This window comes from Micromesistius poutassou (genome assembly GCF_964030765.1).
Source record: "Micromesistius poutassou genome assembly, contig: SCAFFOLD_936, whole genome shotgun sequence".
In the NCBI taxonomy this organism is placed as follows: Eukaryota; Metazoa; Chordata; class Actinopteri; order Gadiformes; family Gadidae; genus Micromesistius; species Micromesistius poutassou.
The window spans coordinates 1-19,301 of record NW_028179630.1 but is presented as its reverse complement, the minus strand read 5'-3'; the positions used below and the strand labels follow the sequence as shown (position 1 = coordinate 19,301).

General features: G+C 56.7%; 1 protein-coding gene across 1 annotated transcript; it reads right to left on the bottom strand.

Annotated features, from left to right (window-relative positions):
• Window positions 1-99: 99 nt before the first annotated feature.
• Window positions 100-18,783, bottom strand: LOC311372650 (serine/threonine-protein phosphatase 2A 56 kDa regulatory subunit epsilon isoform; the record flags this gene model as incomplete). The annotated part of the gene is made up of 7 exons (XM_084489620.1): window positions 18,208-18,783; window positions 13,228-13,388; window positions 3,844-4,040; window positions 3,425-3,526; window positions 1,685-1,777; window positions 1,256-1,386; window positions 100-159 (listed from the first exon to the last, which is right to left on the bottom strand). Coding segments are annotated over exons 2-7 (740 nt in total), but the record flags the coding sequence as incomplete, so codon positions are not given.
• Window positions 18,784-19,301: the final 518 nt, after the last annotated feature.

Genomic DNA, 19,301 nt, shown 5'->3' with positions numbered 1-19,301 from the left:
TTAAAGAAAAGGTGGGACCCGAGTTTCTCTTACAGCGAGACGAACAGGTCAGAGGTCAGGGTGAGCTAGGGGTCAAAGGTCAGAAGAGACGCCACGTACCTTCCCAAGATCTCCAGCAGTTCAGCCACTCCGTTGAAGTGCTCCGTCTCATAAACAAAACTAGAGACAGACAGGACCCGTTAGACCAGAGAGACAGACAGGATACGTTAGACCAGAGAGACAGACAGGATCCGTTAGACCAGAGAGACAGACAGGATACGTTAGACCAGAGAGACAGACAGGATACGTTAGACCAGAGAGACAGACAGGACCCGTTAGACCAGAGAGACAGACAGGATACGTTAGACCAGAGAGACAGACAGGATACGTTAGACCAGAGAGACAGACAGGATACGTTAGACCAGAGAGACACACAGGATACGTTAGACCAGAGAGACAGACAGGATACGTTAGACCAGAGAGACACACAGGATACGTTAGACCAGAGAGACAGACAGGATACGTTAGACCAGAGAGACAGACAGGATCCGTTAGACCAGAGAGACAGACAGGACACGTTAGACCAGAGAGACAGACAGGACACGTTAAACCAGAGAGACAGACAGGACACGTTAGACCAGAGAGACAGACAGGACACGTTAAACCAGAGAGACAGACAGGACACGTTAGACCAGAGAGACAGACAGGATCCGTTAGACCAGAGAGACAGACAGGACCCGTTAGACCAGAGAGACAGACAGGATACGTTAGACCAGAGAGACAGACAGGATACGTTAGACCAGAGAGACAGACAGGATACGTTAGACCAGAGAGACACACAGGATACGTTAGACCAGAGAGACAGACAGGATACGTTAGACCAGAGAGACACACAGGATACGTTAGACCAGAGAGACAGACAGGATACGTTAGACCAGAGAGACAGACAGGACCCGTTAGTTAAATTATGATTTTGCGGTCCGTGGATGTGTGTGATACTGAGTGAGAGAGTGACAGAAAGTGAGTGTGACAGAGAGAGTGAGTGAGAGAGTGAGAGAGTGAGGAAGTGAGATAGTGAGAGACAGAGTGAGTGAGATAGTGAGTGAGATAGTGAGTGAGATAGTGAGACAGAGTGAGATAGTGAGAGACAGAGAGAGAGAGAGTGAGCGAGAGAGTGGGTGAGACACAGTGAGTGAGTGAGTGAGAGAGTGAGGAAGTGAGTTAGTGAGACACAGAGTGAGTGAGTGAGTGAGTGAGAGAGTGAGCGTTGCCTCACCGTAGAAAAATATTGTTGATCTGTTTCCGTATAAAAGCTCTCAGGCCGAGGAACTTCCCGTAGATTCTGTGCAGGACCGTCTTCAGGTAGTCCCGCTCCCTGGGGTCCTCGCTGTCGAAGAGCTCCAGGAGCTGCACACACACACACACACACACACACACACCCCGTCAGCACACACACCAGCGGAGAGACCCCCCACAGAGGGGACCCCACCCAGCACCGCCGCCGCCGCCCACAGAGCGGGGCCGCCCCCCTGTGGTGCACGGCGGTACTGCAGGTCGTTCATTCTTGAAATAGGTCGTTAAAATAATAGAGAACTAGTTGAAGTAGAGACATTAAACAGCGTGGCTTTGTGTGTTCCATCATGTGTTTCCCCCGTTTATGTTTTGTCCTTCGACACGCGTGGGCGTCGCCCTCGCTCTCACTCACCTGTAGCACGAACTTCTGGTCGATGTACTTTTTGGCAATGCTGGGCTGGAACTCCTGACTCTCCAGAAACCGAATGAAGAACTCATACACCAGCTACAGGGGGCGAGAGACACACACAGACAGAGAGAGAGAGAGAGAGAGAGAGAGAGAGAGAGAGAGAGAGAGAGAGAGAGAGAGAGAGAGACAGAGACAGAGACAGAGACAGAGAGAGAGAGACAGAGACAGAGACAGAGACAGAGAGAAAGAAAGATAGGGAGAGACAGAGGGAGCGAGAGGGAGGGAGAGACAGAGGGAGGGAGAGACAGAGGGAGAGAGAGAGACAGAGTGAACGAGACAGAAAGAGAGAGAGAGAGACAGAGAGAGAGAGATAGAGAGCGAGAGCGAAGAAAGGGGTAGTGAAAGAGAAAGGAGAGGAGAGAAGAGGAAGAGGAGAAGACAGAAGGAGGTGAAGAAGGAGAGAGGAGGAGCAGTTCAAGCGACTGTTGAATGTGAACCCAAAGCTTTGAGGCTAAAGAGCGGCAGCTGGCCCCGTCTGTCTGCCGCTGGGAGCGTTAAAACAGGGCGAGCCGTCCTAGCTCTGGACAGGCCGGCTGTGACCAGCTGTTTAATGAGAAACTACACTGAGTGTGACTTCACTGCCCTCTAGTGGTGGACCTCCCCAAACGACAGGGAGTAGACCCAGACACACACTCACCTCAAACTAAATGATGAAACTAAACCCCCGTTAAGATACACAGACCTCTCACTACGGGGACTTTGGGAGTTGGTGGCAATTATTCAAATATGCCAATATAATATAATACCCCAAGACACACAGGTGAGGAGTCAGCCTCAGGTACAAACCTTTAGGTATGGCCCCGCCCCCTCCTGTGTACCTGTCGGTGTGGCCCCGCCCCCTGCTGTGTACCTGCTGTGTGGCCCCGCCCCCCTGCTGTGTGGCCCCGCCCCCCTGCTGTGTACCTGTAGGTGTGGCCCCGCCCCTGCTGTGGCCCCCCCCCTGCTGTGTACCTGTAGGTGTGGCCCCGCCCCCTGCTGTGTACCTGTAGGTGTGGCCCCCCCCCCCTGCTGTGTACCTGTAGGTGTGGCCCCGCCCCCTGATGTGTACCTGTAGGTGTGGCCCCGCCCCCCCGCTGTGTACCTGTAGGCGTGGCCCCGCCCCCTGCTGTGTGGCCCCGCCCCCCTGCTGTGTACCTGTAGGTGTGGCCCCGCCCCCTGCTGTGTACCTGTAGGTGTGGCCCCCCCCCCTGCTGTGTACCTGTAGGTGTGGCCCCGCCCCCTGCTGTGTACCTGTAGGTGTGGCCCCGCCCCCCCGCTGTGTACCTGTAGGCGTGGCCCCGCCCCCTGCTGTGTACCTGTAGGTGTGGCTCCGCCCCCCTGCTGTGTACCTGTAGGTGTGGCTCCGCCCCCCTGCTGTGTACCTGTAGGTGTGGCTCCGCCCCCCTGCTGTGTGGCCCCGCCCCCTGCTGTGTACCTGTAGGTGTGGCCCCGCCCCCTGCTGTGTGGCTCCGCCCCCCTGCTGTGTACCTGTAGGTGTGGCCCCGCCCCCCTGCTGTGTGGCCCCGCCCCCTGCTGTGTACCTGTCGGTGTGGCCCCGCCCCCCTGCTGTGTACCTGTAGGTGTGGCCCCGCCCCCTGCTGTGTACCTGTCGGTGTGGCCCCGCCCCCCTGCTGTGTACCTGTAGGTGTGGCCCCGCCCCCTGCTGTGTACCTGTCGGTGTGGCCCCGCCCCCCTGCTGTGTACCTGTAGGTGTGGCCAGGAGGCCTCCAGCGTGGGTTCGTCCTCCTCGGGGTCGAACTCGTTACTGTCGCTGGGCGGAAGCGTCCGGAATATGTTGTAAGACACCTGGACACACAACGGCCGACGTCAACACAACAACGACGCTTTTACTTTGAAAAGCACCGTCACACAAACCAGCGGGAACGCAGACGCAAATAGTGTGCGTGAACACACATCACTACACACACATCTATCAGGCCTCTCTCTCTGTCGAGGATCAGCCACCGGGGATCAAACCCCCGACCTTTCAGCTGGGAGTTGAACACCCTCACCCCTACCCCCTCCCCCCCTCCTCCTCCCTCCCCCCGGGTGAGGGACACATATAGCAACAGGGAGGAGCTCCCGGAGGCTGGAGGTGTGTGTGCGTTTGTTTGTGCGCTCACCATTTTGACGACGTCGGGGTAGGCCTGCTCCGTCAGGTAGCCGCGGCTGACGGTGACGTAGTCCACCAGCTCGTTGAGCGTGGAGCGCTTGTACTCCTTCATCTTGAGGTCGGACAGCGTGTCCATGAAGTCAAACACCGTGCAGCACTGCTGCAGCTTCTTCAGGAACAGCTCCGGCTGCTCGGGCGCCGGCACGTCTGGGGGGGGACGAAACAAACGCACCCAGCGGTTATTAAGGAGCAGGTAGGGGTTAGACAGTACAGAGACAGGTCATTAAGGAGCAGGTAGGGGTTAGACAGTACAGAGACAGGTCATTAAGGAGCAGGTAGGGGTTAGACAGTACAGAGACAGGTCATTAAGGAGCAGGTAGGGGTTAGACAGTACAGAGACAGGTCGTTAAGGAGCAGGTAGGGGTTAGACAGTACAGAGACAGGTCGTTAAGGAGCAGGTAGGGGTTAGACAGTACAGAGACAGGTCGTTAAGGAGCAGGTAGGGGTTAGACAGTACAGAGACAGGTCATTAAGGAGCAGGTAGGGGTTAGGGGGCATCTTGCTTCTTCCCACAGAAGACTATGGACACATGGGATGGAACCCAGAACCTTTCAGTTGCGTTATGTTTTAAGGTATGGCGGGGGAGATGGGATGAGGTCAGGTGATGGAGCCATAATGCTGCCAGGGCCCAAGTGCACATGGTGACTGTGCAGAGTGAGAGAGATAAAGAGCCTTCATTATACAAGAGATAAGCCTCTGGTGAAGACAACAGTGTGTGTGTGTGTGTGTGTGTGTTTGTGCGGGGGTGTGCGTGCGTGGTCGGTTAAGTGCGGGCGTGCGTGTGTGTGTGTGTGTCCATTTATCATAGAAACCAGAACTTAAATCCAACTCCTAGAGCGGCGACTACAGGTTCATTTAGAGGACAGGACTAGCAGCAGCGCACACAGCAGCACACCACAGTGGAGCCCGGCAGAGAGCTAGAGCGCCGCTACAGGTCGGACTGAACGGAGCGGCGAGGACGCCCGTCAGGGCGGGGCTTAGCGCAGGAGCTGTCAGAGGCCACACCCCTGATCGTTAGGCTCCACCACAGCACAGGACCCCCCCCCCCCCTCTCTGGCCCCCGGGGCCTGACACACAGCCTGCCCGCCCCCCTCAGCCACCCCGGGTCCAACTGGGTCAGGACCAGAACAGCCGGACTCCCGCAGTACTTTCTAAGAACGTCTTCACTACCATCTAGCTGTCTGACAGACAGACAGACTCACAGACTCACAGACAGACAGACACTCACAGACAGACAGGCAGAGCCAGACGGACACACAGGCAGACAGACGGGCCGCTGAATGCCCAGCTCAGAGGATTAAAAGGGCAGTCTCTGTGCGGCGTATTCGCAAAGCCTCAGCGCGCGAGCCAATCAGCAGCCATTAAAGAGACAGGAAACAGGACGTGGAACTCCACAGCTCTTGTGTGATTATCGTTGTCATTCAGGGGACGAGTGATGGAGGGAGCGTCCCTCGCTGAATAATGACCGTGGTTGGAGACTGGTATCAGACACTAAGCTGGTCCACTGAGTCGTGACATCGTCATTACAACATCATCCAACCAGGGTCACCCCCCCGACGCAGCCCGACCGGGGCTTCTGAGACAAGACAGCAGAGGAGGAAGACCCAATCAGAAACCATCATGGACACACACACACACACACACACACACACACACACACACACACACACACACACACACACACACACACACACACACACACACACACACACACACACACAGGGATGGCTGCTAACCACAAGGTTGCCGGTTCGATCCCGGCTCCTCCTCCTCCTAGCGGAGTGTGGAGGTGTCCCTGAGAGAGACGCCTCACCCTGACTGCTCCTGACCCGCTGGCTGTCGCCCTGAGGGGTCCACTCCGCCGTCGGTGTGTGAATAGGTGCAGAATGGGTGAAGGTCAGGCGATATTGTACAGCGCTTTGGGTAAAAAGCGCTTTGTAAATGCAGTCCATTTACACTCACCAAGTCCGTCGGTGCACGTATAGTTTGTGTGCGTCTACATCTGTGCACTGACTGCAGGCGTCAGGTGGAGGCTAGCGTTTACATGTACACAAGCGTTACACACACACACACACACACACACGGGGCTGTGTGTGTGTTCCGTCCTTGCAGAGTGGTTAGCGGGCGATCGTGTTACCCAAACATGTAACACGTATTGGGTTTAAACCATCTCAGCCTCCCGCAGAGACCAGTAGACACACAACAGAGACCCCTGCAAGGCAGGAAGAGTTAGCGTGAGCTGGTCTGAGCTAGCAGAGCTAGCATGAGATGGTATGAGTTAGCTAGCCTGGAAATCCAGACCCACATCTAGAGAGCTGTAGGGTCTGATCCAGAGCCACATCTAGAGAGCTGTAGGGTCTGATCCAGACCACCTCTAGAGAGCTGTAGGGTCTGATCCAGACCACCTCTAGAGAGCTGTAGGGTCTGATCCAGACCACATCTAGAGAGCTGTAGGGTCTGATCCAGACCACATCTAGAGAGCTGTAGGGTCTGATCCAGACCACATCTAGAGAGCTGTAGGGTCTGATCCAGACCACCTCTAGAGAGCTGTAGGGTCTGATCCAGACCACCTCTAGAGAGCTGTAGGGTCTGATCCAGAGCCACCTCTAGAGAGCTGTAGGGTCTGATCCAGACCACATCTCGAGAGCTGTAGGGTCTGGCAACGAGTAATGAAAACAGCCCAACTCGAGGGGCAGAACCAAGCATGCATTTGAAAATATCACTGAACGCAATTGGATAACCCTACGACCAATCAGAAGAAGACAAGGGGTGACGTATCCAGACCAGCGGAGCTAACCAATAGATAAGACTCTTGCCATATCCGGTCGGTAAAACAGCAACGCTTTTGGCCCCGCCTATATCAGATACACCGATGTGATTGGTTAATCCAGGAGAATCGGGGAGTGAGTATATCGCTCGTTCCCAGAGTGACTCGCTGAGCAAATTCAAATTGTGCTCTCGCGAGAACTCTGGATCTCCAGGGTATGAGTTAGCAGGAATTAGTAAGAGTTGGCATGAGATGGTCCGAGTTAGGCAGCAGAGTTGGCATGGGTCGGGTCTGAGTTAGAAAGAGTAAATCGTGATATAGTAGGAGTTAGTTGGAGTTAGCAGCAGTTAGAGGTAGAGTTGGTAGTGGAGCCGGAGTCAGAGGTCAAGAGTTGGCAGTTAGCAGAACAGTTAGCATGAGTTTGCATGACAGCTATCAGTTCTGAGAAGCGCACACACACACACACACACACACACACACACACCTCTAGGGTTACCGGTCAGTGTGGGTCTCAGAACTGATTCTCCAGCCGCCTGTGTGCTGGGTGAGTGGGTCTATAGGTTCTATTCTGGTGCTGTCGGAGTGCGGGTCAGACACCCAGCGGAGACCAAGCCCCTCAAGGGATCAGGACCAGCCCCCCCCCCCAGCCCCCCCCCGACCCTCCCTCCACCCCCTGCTGCTGGAGAGACACATCGCTGGGACTTTAATTAACGCTAAGACTTAGCCTCTCAAAGGAGGGAGGGGGGGGGGGGGGGGTGTTAGAGTGTGTGTGTGTGTGTGTGTGTGTGTGTGTGTGTGTGTGTGTGTGTGTGTGTGTGTGTGTGTGTGTGTGTGAGTTGTCTTCGTTGGGACTCTGTTGCGTAACAGAGTCACGTTTCTAAAGAACGTCGCGGTCCGGCGGTGATAACCACGAGGACGGCTTCTGATCTGGACGTGAAATTTGACAAAAATGAAAATGACAGAAATGACTGCAAAGGCAAGACTGGTCTATTATTCCCCCGCTGGGTTTAGTGGAAACACACACACACACGCTCGTAGAGGACGAGTGTGTAGGCCAACACACACACACACACACACACACACACACCAACAGCGGCACTCGGGAACACGCATACGTCACACGCCCGTTTGGCCGAGCGAGGGGAAAGCCCCTTCCACTCAAAGCTGCGTGTGTGTGTGTGTGTGTGTGTGTGTGTGTGTGTGTGTGTGTGTGTGTGTGTGTGTGTGTGAGTGAATGGGCGAGCGGGCTTGGGTTACAACAGGAGAGAGAGAGAGTGAGAGCAGGCTGGCCAGATGGCTCAGTGCATGGACTGAAGGTCAACACACACACACACACACACACACACACACACACACACACACACACACACACACACACACACACACACACACACACACACACACACACACACACACACACACACACACACACACACACACACACAGTAAACATCAGGTGAATCCCACCTGATGTTGTGCTCCTAGCGACTGAACTTTGTTTCCGGCGCTGTGCTCGGCTCAGAGCGGTTTTTACGCTCACGGTGACAGACGGTGAGAACAGGCAGAGCGTTGTGGATGAAGAGAGGAAGGCCACGGTAATATCAGGTCTGGGACTGAAACCCAAGAGCCCCGCTCTGCCTGTGAGCGCTGGGGGGCCCACACTGGATACAGGCTGTTGTGACATTTAGACACACACATTAACTCCACCTTAAGTTTGACGTTATTATTCTTCTTCATGTGTGTGGGGGGGGGGCGATGGCCGTTAAACCCCGCGGCAAGCGCACGTCGGCGCATTCCAGCAGCGCCCGGAAGCATCTAGGTCACCATGGTAACGGGTTACATAAAGGATTAAGGGAGGACCGAGAGTGACAGGACATCTGTCCAGCAGCCCCGGTTTTAGTTCACCAAATAAACACGCCCCCCCCCCCCCGCCACCCACCCCTTCTCCCTCCCCTCCCCGCCCCCAGCCCCCAGTATCGCCATGGTAACCGTCCCCACGGCAGCCAGGGGGGGGGGGGGGGGGATGGGAGCGAGATGGAGCCCCGACCGACGGCGCGGTCCCGTTACTCATTGATGGACCGGACTGAGGAGCCTAGCTCAAGAGCTGGTTTCATCCTAGCCACTAGCGCTAGCCTCGTCTTGGTTATGGCGCTTGCTCTGAGCTTAGCCACAGAACTGGCTTCATCCCGGCCCACGGCGACAACACGACGCGCTTCGACCACGGTGCTAGCTTTAGCATAGCCGCGCGGCGTGCTATCTTTACATCGGCCACAGTCTTTTAACTGTTAGCTTAGCCGCCGCTGCAGCAGCAGCAGCAGCAGCAGCAGCAGCGGCTACCGGTCCAGAGGAGAGGTCTCCCAACGTTGTGTCCACACAACACAGCCTGGCCCCCGTCCCAGAGCGGGGCTGTGTGTGTAATGGAAACACTGGGACGTATAAATACATACTGGGCACCAGATATAGCTGGACGCTCCCGCAGCTCCGCCGTCTCGGGTCGCACACACACACACGTCTCCCGGAGGCCGCCCCCAGCCCTGTCAGTCATCAGCCGGCTCCTGGGCTGGCTCCAGCGCGCCCAGCGGCTGACCACACCGGCAGATTAGCCGCTTAAGACGCTAACCGCGCTTAGGCCAACGGCCCGGCTTGACACACATAAGAATGGTCAGCGTGCATTTACTGCCCCGCGCGTGCCCCCCCCCCCCACTGGACAACAGCCAGGCGCTGGTGGAGACCTGCTCCGTCATGAGCTGTACGTCACCTCACTGGACGTAGCTCTGGTTGGCAAATTGCACGAGTTTCATTGTTCGTCGTTCCCATGCAGGTGAGTTCACACGACTCAGGAGGCAGAGCGGGTCGGCTGGTCACCGCAAGGTCGCTGGTTCGATCCCCGGCTCCTCCTCCTCCTAGCGGAGTGTGGAGGTGTCCCTGAGCGAGACGCCCTCACCCTGACTGCTCCTGACCCGCTGGCTGTCGCCCTGCGTGGTCGACTCCGCCGTCGGGGGGTGAATGTGTGATGAATGGGTGAATGTCAGTCAACACTGTAAAGCGCTTTGGATAAAAGCGCTTTATGAATGAGGAGCGTTCACCATTTAAGACGGCCCATAAACAAGATAACTAACTAGCTAACTAACTAGCCACAGCGAGGTCAGGGCAACCGGCCTGGTTGTGAAACAAACCTGCTCTGGGAGCGAGCGTCTCAGGTGAGGTGGAGAGACGGGACATAGCAGACATGCCAGAGGCGGATCACACGCCCTACCGCAGAAACACAACCGCCGTGCCAGGTAGTAGTAGAGTGTGTGTGTGTGTGTGTGTGTGTGTGTGTGTGTGTGTGTGTGTGTGTGTGTGTGTGTGTGTGTGTGTGTGTGTGTGTGTGTGTGTGTGTGTGTGTGTGTCACGGTTCAGTCCTCCCGTGCAGACGGACACACCCTTCAGGAATGTCAACACGGTGACACAACAAACACACAAGAACACACAAGACGGCATTCTTACAGAATGCACAGCGGAAGAACACCAGCGGTACACCCGGAACACTCACCAACCCCTCCAACCCCAACCACCACCACCGCCCCCCAAACACCCCCCCCCTCCCACCTCACCCCCCAACCCCCCCCCACCCCCCCAACCACCTCACCCGGCGCCCTGCAAGAGCAATCCTTGGGTTACCACGACCGGTCCATTTATAAGTCTGGCTCCCTCCGCTAGCCTGCAGCACATACCTCCTCCGCCGCTAGCCGCGGTGCTAGCCGCGGCGCTAGCTGTCAGCCACACAGCAGCAGCCTAGCCGCTAGCAGCTAGCGGCTAGCCCCCGAATCGCCTGCTGCGCTAACCAGCTAGCTGGCTAGCTGGCTATCACCGAGCACACACGGGCGTACCCCCGGCGGGCTGCTGGTCACTCACTGCGGTGGGTCTCGTCGGGCGGCGCCTGGCGTCCAGGACGGGGCGGTGGCGGCGGCGGCGGTTGCGGCGGCGGCGGCGGTGGTGGGGGGGGAGGGGGGGGGGGAGCGCGGCGGTGGTCCGGTGAGCGGCGTGAGGCCGGAGGAGAGAGCGGTGTGGTGGGCCGCTCTAGCTGCGGGGCTCTGAGGGGCTAGCGGCGACGTGTAAAGAGACACTCGGGGGCTCGGGTTACCCCCCCCAGGGGGAGGGGGGGGGGGGGGGGCTCTGAGGGGGTCTGGAGGGGAGGGGGGACTTGAGGCATCGTGTCTTGCTACTAGCTGTTGTGCTTTGAGGAGTAGGAGGGGGGGGGGGGTAGGAGGGGGGAGCATGTGGAGCACATGGCTCGGTCGCTCCTTGTGGACGTCAGACACGAGCCCCGGGTCGGGAGGGGCTCACGCTGTGGGGGCCCTGGGGGCTGTGGGGGCGGTGGGGGCCGTGGTGTGGGTGGTGTGGGTGCGTGTGAGGTCAGAGCTCAGCGGAGGTTTGATCCTCTGTTGATCCTCTCTGTGATCGCGGCCTGGTCCTGGTGTCTGACCTGCAGGCCGCTCCCTGTCCCACCAGCGAGGGGGAAAAGGTCACATCGACCAATGGGGGGGCTCTGACAGGCGATACGACGGGGGGGGAAGACGATGCTGTCGCTATGGTAACCGGTGCTCTAACCGGTGCTTGATTAAAAATAATCGCAATTCGATTATTTCCCCAAATGGTTCCGCCCTAGAAGGAACGACATGAGACGGAAGTCTCCAGAATTTCCTGGCGTCTGGCAGCTGATTGGCCTCTCCCAGAATACCAGATGACAAACGCAACAGCGGGCCGTTCCTAATTGCAGCCAATGGGAAGCCTGCACCCATTAGATTACTGGATTCTGATAGGCTCCCGGTTTATACTCATACAGGACTATTAATAAACCAGTATTATTTATAGTCTTATGCCTTAAATATTTTGCCGCAATATCATCCAAGGACATAAAAAGAGCACAACACACACTCTGACATAAAATTTCACCCGGCAGATTTGAGACATTACAGGCCATTTCAATATGTGCCCATTAGTGACATCACAACTGGGACTGTTGATGCCACTCCCCAGCACCCAGTAGGCCGGTCCATCCATCAAATATCAGGGGGGGGGGGGGGGGGACACGCCCATGTGAGACGTCACTATAGGGGGGGCTTTGAAACGGCTGGTGAGGGAGGATCACCATGGTGACCAGGAGGTGAACCAGGGCCTCAAACATGAAGATGAACTTAAACCATGTACAGACTGGACCTACAGGGGCCAGACTAGACCTACAGGGGCCAGACTGGACCTACAGGGGCCAGACTGGACCTACAGGGGCCAGACTGGACCTAGAGGGGCCAGACTGGACCTACAGGGGCCAGACTGGACCTACAGGGGCCAGACTAGACCTACAGGGGCCAGACTAGACCTAGAGGGGCCAGACTGGACCTACAGGGTCTGGTCTGTATGGATCATAAAGGTATTTAATGTCTAGCGGAGAGCGAGCGAGCGAGCGAGCAGGTGTTGGATGGCCGGTGTCATGGAGGTCTGGGAGTGGTAGGTCTCCCAGCGTTCCCCGTTCTTATGCAGAACCAGTGAGACCACAGTGATGGGCGCGCCGCCTCCATTGACATGCTGCTCAGCGCTGGGGTGTCTGGAGCATCTCTGGAGAGTTTGTTGGCAGCTCCACACCTGTGGCCTCCGGCTAGCAGCCCTGAACACCGACCTGACTACAGAGAGACAGCCTGCTAGCAGGTAGCAGCCCTGGACAAACACCGACCTGACTACAGAGAGACAGCCTGCTAGCAGGTAGCTAACAGCCCTGAACAAACACTGACCTGACTACAGAGAGACAGCCTGCTAGCAGGTAGCTAACAGCCCTGAACAAACACTGACCTGACTACAGAGAGACAGCCTGCTAGCAGGTAGCTAACAGCCCTGAACAAACACCGACCTGACTACAGAGAGACAGCCTGCTAGCAGGTAGCTAACAGCCCTGAACAAACACCGACCTGACTACAGAGAGACAGCCTGCTAGCAGGTAGCAGCCCTGGACAAACACTGACCTGACTACAGAGAGACAGCCTGCTAGCAGGTAGCTAGCAGCGCTGAACACTGCTCTGACTACAGAGAGATGGACACGTGGATAGAGATGTATGGTTCATAGAAAAAAGATGGATGGATAATGCTTAGATATGAGTAGATGGATTGATTGGGTTTTGAGAGCGAGAGAGAGAGCGAGAGCGAGACTAAATGCCAACTACCCTAACATGCCAAGACACGCCCACTTTAACATGTCGCAAACATAAAACATCCACGCAGAAGGGAGAGTCCACACGCCCTGCAGGTCTTCACGTGGACACACACCGTGGACACACACACTGTGGACACACACACACACTGTGGACACACACACACACTGTGGACACACACCGTGGACACACACACACACTGTGGACACACACCGTGGACACACGCCCCTCAGGCCCCGGGCTACAGCCGGGACCGCTGCGGCGATGTGGTGACCGTCGGTAACGCGGTCACAAGGTTACGCTGGCTGAACAACAGCGGACACCGGAAGAGGGACAAGACAAGGCGAGGTCAGGGGTCAGAGGTCAAAGGTCAAAGGCTTACCCGTGAGCAGGGGCAGGGGGGTCAGCTCAATGGGCTTGCCCTGCGAACGGAACTGGGACGAGCTCTGGGATCGCTTCTGCTTGGCCTTCCTGACAGACTTCCGGGAAAATCCGTCCACTTTGTCCACAGATGGAGATGTAGTTGCTGCCGAGGACATAGCCCTGTGGGGAGACAGGGGACACAGAACCAACACGGGCGTCAGATTCAGGGGAGCCAATGGGATTGTGGGGGGGGGGGGGGGGGGGGGGGGACTTTGTACAGGACATGCTGGAGAACAGAGATATGAACATGGATTCCCTAGGGTTTGCTACACAGAAGAATGACTTGTATTTCAATAACCTGTGAATGAACTGGGAATTGTAACTATTGTAAGTAAACGTTTCACAAATTCACAATATTTAGCTTGTGGTTTTGAATGATGAATGTATATTTCATGGGGTGCTAGTGTTGTGGACATGGTAAATAAGCGCGCTCTGTTAACTTCCCTCGAAACTAAATAAGCTCAAAAGATGTCCTTACTTGGATGCAGAGTTTGAGACCAGGAAGACACATTTCATGAAAATATGAAAAAAAGCACTAAAGTTCTCATTGAAACAGTCAAACATTAATCACTTAGAAGATGTGAATGCCAAAAGCCAGTTCAATTATACCAAATACGATTTGTGACACAATTAAAAGGCAAGTACACAGAGAAACCAAGAGGAACTCGTTAAACACCATTATCACAACGTCCTATCTCACACTCATCTCGGTACAAACCAGCAGCTACAGAAAAAACCCCAGGTTCCCAGCACAGCTCCAATCTGAAGCGTCTCCACAGACGTTCAAAAAGCCCTTACTACACCATGAAGAAGACGGACGACCTGCAGTTTGTTCCAAACACGTGTCACACTTCACTCCAGACCCAGATCGCCTCCGCTCAATAAGGACTTTGGCTGCCACGGAAACCAGAGGGAATGCCGACAGATTCAGATCTGACGTTCCCGTGTCCTTCACTCTTCACCACAACATCAAGCTACTCCAGAAGAGACCAGCGCTCCGAGCCACCAGGGCCGAGCGAAGGCCTGGATTGGAGGACAGCTCCGGTACGGTCAGGTTCTGCAGAGAACCTCTCACGCATGTACAGACCACCAGAAGTGGTTAACTGGTTAACAGCGTTAGATGCGCTCCGTTGTCAGCAGTGACCGTGGGGGCTGCATGTCACGTTTGAAGAGCGTGTGAACTTTCTTCCTTGAATGCCGTGCCGATTGTCACTCAGTGGGCATCCCTAACGTACAGAGAAGATGAGAGAGAACTCCACTAATCCCACAAGGGAAATCTGTGGGCCACAGCAGAGAGTACAGTAGGAGAAACACAGTGTGTGTGTGTGTGTGTGTGTTGGGTGTCACGTGACCTCCCCTATGATCTTAAGCCGAGCGTGGAAGGGGGGGGGGGGGGGGGGGGGGGACTCCCTTCTGACCAGGCGAGGAGGGGGTCGGGTCTGGTCTGGTGGAGGCTGGGAGGACCAGTAAACTAACTGGTAAACTGGCCGACCGGCCGGTCCAGTGACTGGGAGGCAGCAGCAGGGAGGCAGCGTTGAACTACAGTTATGAATCGTGTGATTATGTGCAACGTAAACATTTTGGATCCGTACTGTAAACCCTCTGAATCAAAAGGCGCGGCCTTTATTCAAGCAAGTGGATGCTGATTCGCTCAGATGATTCGTGTAATGACGGCGGACGAGAACCAATCAGGGCGTCCTATCGAGGCCCTCCTCTTTCCATCGCTAGGTAATAAATAAACCTGATCCATCCCAGGGGGCTGACCCCCCCCCCCCGCGTGCTACCACCTCAAACAGGACAGGGGGTCCGCAACCACCCAGGAAATACACTTCAACTAGTTGCACACAACTAGTCCAACTCCAACAGTAACCGCTCCCAACTCCGAAGAAGTTTATCACCTCAAACAATCTTTCCATATGCTTTTCCTCTGGGCATTGTGACAGTTTTGCCTGTCAAACTTTTCTGCTGCACTATTCAAATGGCATACAAATGGGAGTCCCACGGCACACGTCTGATTGGCCCGGCTCAATGTATGGCTCAACGTAAACAAACAAGACATAACCTCGACAACAGAGCGCAACAGGGGCGCGGAGAGGTGTCCTACTCCTGACGGTTGAAGCAGTGACGACTCATCCCCCCCTCCTGTCCCTGTGGAACACATGTGGCCGAGAGACGTGATGTGGGCACTCCACCGGACACAGACCCCTCAGACTCTGAATCACACTGAGTCCAGAGAAGCACGCTGAAGGCTCCTTTAAGGGGACGTCGGCAGAACGACCTGCTAGGAGGCGGACCGGCTGTGTTCCGTCCGCGACAGGAGGAGGTAGAGAACCGGGAGCCTCCAGGTGTTGCTGGACCAGGACCAGAAGTCCTCGTACCTCGAGGGGGGGAAGGGAGAGCAGACGGGCGACAGGCGGGCGTCATCAAAGACCGCTGCGCCCCCCAAGTGGCCTTTCAAAAAGGCAGACGCCAGGCAGAGCGGGACCCACAAGGCCTAGCGTCCACTGACCTGTGCAGAGAGACACTCGCTCCCCCGTGGACACCGTCGGTCATCCACTCTCCTCCCCTCACTGTCTAGGTCTCTCTCTCTCTCTCTTTCATCACACTGCTTCATATGCATCTCTCTCTCTCTCTCTGCCCGGCCGACTAGCAGGTTAGCGGTGAGTGGCTTGAGTGCCACCGCTAGCAATGAAGGACAGTGTGGCTACGCAGACAGCCTGAGCCCTGCTCCTCCTCCTCCTCCTCCTCCTCCTGCTCCTGCTCCTCCTCCTGCTGCTGCTGCTCCTCCTCACATTACATAAGAGGGCAGATGACGGTGCCCGGGCTGGGGGATTACACAGAGACAGGAAAGGAAGCGGGGAGAGAGAGAGAGGAAGAGGAGGGAGGAACCTTCCAACAGGAAGTCCACTGACAGACACCGACAAGGCCGCGCAGAATGAACAAAAACAAGGCCCAGCGCACAACATACACACACACAGTGTCAGACACACGGCCCTTGAACCGCAAAATCCAAACACAACAACCGAACGTTCTCCGCCTCACAAACAGAGCGGCCTGCTGCACACCCTCACCCCCTCAATGCTGCTACAGACGTCCTGCCCCAGAGCGGGGTCAGGGCGCTAGGCTCGTGATGTTTCTGTACTTCTGTACCGCTGGGGTCATTCAACACAAGGTAAGATCAGACAGGAGACAGGGAGAGGACTCTTTCTCCCCCCCCACCACCCCCTCCCTCCCTCCCTCGTGACCACCACCATAAACACAGCAGACTTTGGATGGAGAGACGTGACCCTCCCGTCCCGTCAGCGAATTGTGGAGCCGACCTGAAGACACACGAAGACATCCAAGAACCTTTACAAACGTGCTTATTCAGCCCTGACAACAAGCACACACACACACACACAGTTGATTGACAGACCATAGATCGGTGGGAAGCAAGTATTTCCTCATGCACATAGTGACTGCACCTCTGCCAAATTCCTCAACGGTATCCGTTACCATGGTTGGATCCACCGCATCAAACCAGTACCTGGCGTGCGTGAATCACGGACGACCTTTGAATGCAACATCACAAACATCCTCCCAAAGTTGTGTGGCCTGTTGGTGGCTTACAGTACGTCAGTGATGCAGATGGTGGAGTGTGTTTCTCATCTTTTCCACAGTTGGTTGGAATCGCTGGTTGGTGGTGAAAAATAAAAAGGCACGAACGCAGGACCACAACATAGGGGACCAATTCACAAAATCTCACACCCACCCTACGTTTTATTAGCAATGTGGCCCAGTGATTCCGACGGAGCATGCACTCCCAACAACAAACAACCTTCTCAAACGTCCACAGCTGAGAATAGGCTGCAGACTGTATAGCATTAAAACATGCATCTGATGATCATTCAATCCATCCCCACGTCCCGTCATGTTAACCATGAAGCCCAGCGGACCCAGCAGGGTTAGCCTGCACTACACCCAACAGAACACCCAACGTCCACACCTAATCGAAGAAGCTTTAATAATGCTTTATCAGAGATGAATCTGATCCCCTAAAGGCTACCCCATGACCGGGTGAATTCAAACACAGCCCCCCCCCCCCACCCCCCGACGATCGAACCGCAGGGGTCCCCGGCCGCCGGTGCGCCTGGCTGGCCGTGCGGGGCCTAGCAGAGCGGAGCGGCACAACAGTCACAACTTGACAGCCCGAAAAGTCGCCCTGCTAGCTCCGCCGCTAGCTCCGCCCGCTAGCTCCGCACGCTAGCTCCTCGGCAAAAACCGTTAATGCCGGCCGCCCCACCGGGCAGCTAGAGGCCCGCGGGTGTGAGCGTCGCCCCGGCGTCGGGTCGGCGGGATCCATCGGCGGCCGTCGCCGTGAACCCGATAGAACCGGACGGATTATCTAGTTATACGGTTCCAGGCGTCGCGGCTAACCGCGGGTTAGCTAGCGCCTAGCTAACCCAGGCTAACGCTAAGCTAACCCGCGGCTAACCGCGGGTTAGCTTAGCGTTAGCCTGGGTTAGCTCCGTGCGCTACCTCCGTGCGGGGGTCTACGGGAGGGGGGTGGGGGGTGGGGGGGACGGAGAGACCGGGGATCACAGGACGGGGGGGGGGGGGCGGGTGTAGCACCGAATACATCGACGTGTGGATGCACTAGAGACCCGCGCGGCTAACGGCCACCGGCCGCTACGGGGTGTGGCGGGTCGACTACCGCGGGGCACCGTCTCCGCGGCGGGGCTCGACCGACCGCCCCCCCCCCCCCGGTCTGGATCCCGGCAGCAGCGGCAGCGGCAGCGGCAGCAGCAGCCGCGCCGCGGTGTCGGGGACGGGGACGGGACTCGGGCTCGGGCTCCCCGCCCCGATCGGGTCGCTGTGTGTGTGTGTGTGTGTGTGTGTGTGTGTGTGTCTATGTGTGTGTGTGTGTGTGTGTGTGTGTGTGTGTGTGTGGTGGCTTCACCTTGATCCTCTGTGGTTCGCGACGGGAGACGGAGGTGAAAGGAGTTCTCCTTTGTGTGTGTGCGTGGTGGGTGGAGGTGGTGGTGGTGGTGGTTGGGTGGAGGTGTGGGTGGTGGTGGTGGTGGTGGTGGTGGTGGTGGTGTCCAAGCCAGGCTGCGGATAGCCCCCCTTTTTTTTTTTTTTTTTTTTTTTTAAGCCCCCCTTTTTTTCTCTCCTCTCTTCCAACCCGCGGCGGCGGCGGCGGCGGCTCGATCAGCGGAGGGGACGCGGCGGGGCCTTGGAGCAGCCGAACCCACACGAGTGCCTTCTGCCTTCTGCCCTGGTGGTTGGTAATCCTCCTCCTCACGCTCCCATTAATGTGGAACCCAACAAAAAAAACGCGGATTAAGATGCGCGCAATTACATTCCTGGTCGCGGATGTTACGCTCGGTTCCTTTTTTATTTCTCCGCGCGGTTCTCTCGCGTTCTGGTTATGTTTCCCCCCCACCTTTTGGTCCGCGTTTATTAGTCCGGGGTTTCGGTCTCTTCTTTTTCAACCCTATTGTCGATCCTCCAGGGCTGAGACCACGGCACACATAACACACACACACAACGCACAGCCTAGCCTGCTGCCTGCGTGCTGCTCCGGGTCCGGGTTAGCACACGACGCGGATTGGCCGCCTCGCCGCGGCGTCGGCCCCGTGATTGGCTGCCGGGTGACGCCCGTCAACCGTGCGAGCGAGACGTGGTCCCTCCCCCTCCTCCCTCCTCCCCCCCCCCCCCCCCCCCCCCCGGTGGCGAGTACAGCGGGTTGGGTTGCCGCGGACAAGGGAAGGGAGATCGAGGTGGAGAAGAGCCAGCGTCGAGGAGTCCTTCTTCTTCCCCCCCCCCCCCCCCGTTTAGGAATGAGGCTAAACCTGCTGTCGGAGGCCCAACCCCTGGCGGTGTTTAGCACCCGGGCGACCTACTGCTTTCACCGGCGTTCCTCTGCTTTCATGGCTGGTTTGTTGTGAACAGAAGCCCGCTGTGCACCCGTCGCATGGGCCCGGGCTGGGAGGCGGTGCAGCGGCCGTTCAGAACCACCGTGTGATTCTCCTACCACACGAGGATACGACG